Consider the following 6,000-nt stretch of genomic DNA (forward strand, 5'->3'; position numbering starts at 1 on the left):
CAAAATAAGTCGTTCTATAACAATTTTTTTTTTAATTTCCATTTGTTTGTTCGTCATTGGCGTGAAAATTCTAGTGAACTTTTTACCAGAAAACTGCACAGGCCAAAAGCCGCTGTTTGGTGTGGTATAGCAACAATTCTAGAGCTAAAAGAGCGGATTCGAAATGAAACTACAAGAATAGATTGAGATTTACTTAGCCAAGTGGCGTAAAATTTTGAACTTAAAATTCAAAATTGTATTGACGTTGATAGAGGGCATTCAGAACACATGATTTTTAAAAATTGAATAGTTATCTAAATTAATAATAAATCCCATAGAGTTAGCTATACCTACATAGCACACGTATTTGGCCATGGAAAAATAAATAATAAAATAAATAAATAATTATTATTATTGTAATAAATTATATATGTAGGTATACTGTATAATAATTATTATTTATTTTTGCATGGCCAACTACTGCTTATTGAAGAGTAAAAATTTACCAGAATGAATATGCACTACTAATTTCACACAAAACTTAATTATTATCTGAAAAATAGTTTGGAATAGACATAGATAACCCTGATACAGTTCGATAGAGAATTATGTTCTCTACTTGATACTGCTTAAAGTAATAACCTGTTTCATTAAAAAAACAGACTTCTGCAACTTCAAAAATGTGAATGGTAGAACTTATCCATATAAATAGCAAAAATGTAAACTTAAGACTGTGTATTTACATTCTGCAAAATATGAAGATTATGTCTTTAATAACTGCAGAGATATAGAATTTCAAAATTGGTCATTACAGAGGTACGTTTTTAATTCAAATATCTCAAAAACAGTAAGGGCTAAGTATAGGACATTATACAGAAAATGTGTCTCAAGTATTACGTAGAATATAAAAACAAAATAATATATTGACAGCCCCATTTGAAATAAGCAAGTTGACAGCAATTTCCGATTAAACCGGAAGTGACAGGAAGTTTAACATATTTTAAAAAATAGTACATGTCGAAGTTAACTCATAATTTTCAAATTCGTATCACTTCTAGATCCTAGTAAACTTTTAATGAACGGGTTGGGTGAATAACCCTGCATATCAGTTCAATAAAAGATTTTTTTACTTTGATTAGAAAGTTTTTATTTTATTTTTAAAGTGTATAGTCTAATATGGGAAACTCTGTATTTTTCTATGTGAAACTGAACATATGCTGACACATCGTCGATTGAGATTTGGAGATTTTTAAATCCCACAGAAGCGCTCTGGCTCTCATCGAATACACTTCTTTGCCAACAATTTTCATTGAAAAAATATGCTATGGTAATGCCTTATTAGCACACAAAGGACAAAAGGTACATTGGCAGCCGCTCTTATTATCTTTGAAGCATGTGCGTTGGAAGCCCAATTATTATGTGAACCACGTGCAGACGTACGCAAGTTTACTGCCCTCATGAGAACCACAACTTAGCTGAGTATTTCAACTATTTATTTGTTTACTTCTTTGTTTGTGCTCATTATATTCATATCTCCATCGAGTTATGTAGTTTCAAGTACTTTTCTGTTGCTCATACAAAAACGCAATTATTTTGTTCTATCGCTGACAAGCAGTATGCACACATAAATTTAACATCTCTAATGAATTCCTGCATACAAAGCCCTTTCTCCCTTAAAAATGCCGAAATGTCTTCACGAGTGGAATTTACATAAGCACCACTCGAAAAGCGAGACGAGACGGCAAAAAGGTTTTCGGCATTTTAAATTAAATGCAGATTGAATGAATGACAACGGAAAAAAGAGCACAGCTACAAGTTGAAATTGAGTTAGTTAACTTCCCTTGTTGAAGGGAATTGAAGGACTTCCTCTCTAAGATTTGGTAATTTTGAGATTTCATGACATTTTACCTAAAAACACCACTTTGCGGCAGAAAGTTGCATATTATCCCTTGTTCACAGAACGGCCAGGGAATCCCCTATCCAGGAAAATTTGTCTGCCCTAATACGGAATCGAGCTCCGATCTGATGACTTAACTACGTATTATAATAGTAACAAATCGCCAAGTAGGTCAATCTCAATTAAGAAAATAATTAAAATAATAAATTATTCATTCAAAGTGAATGTGAGCCTGCCATTTAAGAACCACTCGCGTTCTCATTTGCAAATGATCATTTACTTACATTTCCTCATGCAATTCGCAATTCCAACCGGCAACCATTTATAGGCTCATACTACAATAGCTTTTATTGGAGATGTAACTGGGTCTAGATCAGATTGATCCCTATCAGATCATGTTCAACCAATCGGGTTAATCCCCGGTCATAATCAACCAATCCCATCTAGATCATCATTTCCGCTTCCCGATCTACATCATCAACCCCTAATGAAAATGGCTACATAACTGATTAACTGGTAACATGGCAGATCGGCTGTCAACTTTAACATCGGACTAACTTCCGTGAAATGGTTGAAATTGAAGGGAGGGATGATCTAGATCGGACTGACCCCTATCAGGTCATTTTCACTCAATCGAATTAATCCCTGATAATATCTGATAGGGATCAATACAGTATAGATTATCATTTCCGAAAAGCCCTCATGAGAATGACAACTCGACTAATTAGCTAGTGATATGGCAGGTTTGGCTAACCAATGACGAGGCATAATTTTGATCACTGCATGCAATTTACTGCATCTATGGCTGTAACCTTGTAGATCCTCCTACATGTTAAAGTAACTCCATTAATGGCCAAATTATTAATGCGTTGTCAGAATTAATTGCAGTCTCATTTCTTGATTATGAATAACTTAGTAATTTACTAAAATTATAATTACTTTAGTAATTTACTAAAATTATAATTACTTTAATAATTTGCTAAAATTGTTATTATTTTAGTAATTTGCCAAAAACTACCGTTTTTAATAAAAAAATGTTTACCTTTACTGCATTTCATTCCATGAAGGTCTATTAAATAACTGTACCGTCGTGGCTAGAGAACCAGTACGCGCGTGAAGAATATGCTGCTAAATAACTCAGTTCTTTCTGCAAAACAATTGTGTGAATTTCTCGGTACTGAAAAGAAGCATTTCCTCCATCGACACGCCTCGAAGAATACGAAGCAGCGGCAATAGTAATTAAAGTAATGACACTTAATGACGCTCAGGAGAACGCACTCCATTTATAATGCATTTGCTACATGACTCATTATCGATGTCCTCGACGGCGTGATTGATGAGATGTCTGTTTGGAAAAAGAGCTCTTAAGGTTGTAATTACTTACCGTTACGACTGACGCCCTTAAGTGTTCTTCCTTAAGTGCCTCGGATTAATCGTCTCGTATCCGAAATATGGCCCGATAGTGAGTTAGTGATGAATGGCAAGTTAATTAATTGTAATACGTTGGGAAACGAGCGATTAATAAATGTATGTGGGCCGAAAGAAGGTTTAGAGTGTTTTAGATGTTGACTGAATATCACTTAAGCAGTCTTAATTACTGACATCTCAACCTGGTTGGTCATTATTAAGGAGGTAAATGGAAAGTGTGCTCAACGCCTTAAAGAAAATGGTGGACGTTATATTATCAAAGTCGATTAACATTGTACGCATGTCGAGTAAGTCAAGGAGGAGAGGCGACTAAAATATTTCGAGGATAGCGACACTTATAGTTGCCGGAAGTGGGTGTTAAACACATCATTGAATTTTTTAATTTATCTTGAAATCCTACGAATACTTTATGTGACATACCTTATTCGATTCTTAACTATTTTCGAAACGATGACGTTTGACACTTTTTGGTTTTTCCACGTCTGTAGAATTGAAATATCGAAATTGTCACTATCGAACATTTTGGCATGTGTCAAACTGGGAAAAATATCTCGTCAGATCAACGTACCACATTACTGGTGGTATTCTACTAAAATTATTGGTCCGATCCTTTGAAGAGAAGGGCGTCATCTATTAGTATTTCTATGAATCAGTGAGTCGCCAAAGACGCATCATGTACCGGTGCAATTAACGTATATAAGAAATAAAAGGTCATTAGTTTCTACAATTCTACAGCTTCAAAATGCTAAAAATTAATTATTGTGAATCTATATTTGTAAATATGAAGGAGGCTGAATAGATCTGACCTTCAGTTCAACACTCGCTTTCAAGAATCATATCCCTGCCTCTGTGGTAGTCCATAAAGAGAGTATTCATATCGGTGCACCCAGGGATATCGTAAATCAGTTTGTTTATTCAAGATTAACTATTAGCTGCTGGAAAAATCTTGTTTATGGCCGTTGTGAGAAGCTAATCTTATATACAAATAGATAAAGGAGGGTACTTTCTTAAACTTTATGTATTTAGTTTATATACATGTTATTTATAGACTTTCGATTTCTACGGGCAGATAAGAATGGAGTGATGTTTCCTTCATTAATTCGAAACGAAACAGCGAAAGTCTGCATATGGGTATAAAGATCAATTTAAAGGCGAAAATTACCAAACAAGGTGGCCTGCCGAACTACAGACAATAAATCATAATAAGACAGAGACATCCTTCTAGATAAGAGACAACGTTATCATTTAGGTACTCCCTATTTCAAACCATAATTAACCAGGTGCAACTGTCATTATAAGGATGACCTGTCATATTTTTTGCCGATGATAGGACTTTCATGCCAGCTGATGAGGATTTGAAAGACTTGCCCCTTTGGGTGCTAAAGTTACAGTCTGAGACGTTTGATGTGGGCGATTTAGAAGTAAATATCTGAAATAAATTGGGGGTATAGTTTTGCTGCTAAAAGAATTTTTAGGCTGTTGAGAGTCATGTTAACACTGAACCACAGGGACGATGTCTGGAAAGTGATGCTTAGTTTGATGTGTCCGGTTGGCAAACAATTTCAGCTAAAATCCCTATTGAGTCGTTGCATGTATTCCATAAAGCAACAACGTATTTAACGACCGTCACGACGTAACTGATGCCCCAAGTATTGAAATGATTGATTAACTTGATAGTCATCTTCATTCACAGCACTTCCACTCTATCACTCAATCATCCAAGATGTCACAATTCACACTCTAATTTAAAAGGCTACACACATGCAAAGCACATGTTCTCATCGCCTCATTAATACTCAATAAAACTGATCTAAATTACTTTCTCAGCTATCGACAACATAGACATGTAAACAACTACCTGTTGTTCACTGTCCCAACAACCAACAATAATTATTATACCTTCAAGCTCCACAATTTTACCGGCTTTTTTCAAAGCTTTCACGGCCTCATCGTGCGTGGCTTCACGAAGATCTTCCCCGTTCACCGACAAAATCGCATCCCCCACGTAAAGTTGTTCGGTCTGATCCGCGGCCATCCCCTTGAAGATCTTACTGATAAGAATGGGCATCTTGTTCTCTCTACCTCCCTTGATCGAGATCCCCAAGCCATTATTCTCTGACTTGATCACTCGCACCGATCGTTTCTGATTGGCCACCGAATCTGGTACGTCGGGGGTTTCACACAATCCGCTCGGAGTCTCGATGTTATTGTTCAAAGTACCGTTTAGAGTCGTCGTGTTCTCGTACGACTCATCCAAGGTGATGCATAGAAAATCGTCCTCGAGAGTGACGAACACTCGGTACCACTGGCCTCGCACGTGCGTCTCGAGTACGCCGCTACGGCCGAAATAACCAGGTGAGGTTAGGCCATCCACCATACTGTCCAACCCGCTCATTTTCACATCATCGAGGTGCGGAGATCAAAGAAACCGACGTTAATGAGTGGCGCACCTTTCGCGTGGTGCTGGTACTGACTGACGGTACGTATGCGACGGGTACGCTTCACCAGGTAGTTCGAGGGGCATCGTCAGACTGACAGACGTCGACATGGTCTCCCACGTGGGTTCGTTTATAGCGTGAGAGCTTTTACTGAATCAAATCGTAATCGCAGGCCCTAAGCTCGCATCTGCTGATACTTCGGCGCGTGAGGGCCCTGCGTTGCTATAACAACGGGCGTCCCTTGAGGCCAGAGACGAG

The 6,000-nt window shown here is 37.2% G+C and overlaps 1 protein-coding gene across 2 annotated transcripts in view; it reads right to left on the reverse strand.

The window, feature by feature from the left end:
* Syn1 (Syntrophin-like 1) overlaps positions 1–5,699 on the reverse strand; it is a 69,823-nt gene extending 64,124 nt beyond the window's left edge. For both annotated transcript variants that reach the window (XR_010752369.1, XM_066394796.1), the window contains exon 1: positions 5,204–5,699. Coding sequence is in view for 1 of the 2 variants with exons in the window: in XM_066394796.1 (XP_066250893.1) it covers positions 5,204–5,699 (496 nt within the window). In the remaining variant the exon portion in view is untranslated. The remainder of the gene's footprint in view (positions 1–5,203) is intronic.
* Between the last annotated feature and the right edge of the window lie 301 nt (positions 5,700–6,000).

This window comes from Euwallacea similis, chromosome 11, assembly GCF_039881205.1.
Source record: "Euwallacea similis isolate ESF13 chromosome 11, ESF131.1, whole genome shotgun sequence".
NCBI classification, from domain to species: domain Eukaryota; kingdom Metazoa; phylum Arthropoda; class Insecta; order Coleoptera; family Curculionidae; genus Euwallacea; species Euwallacea similis.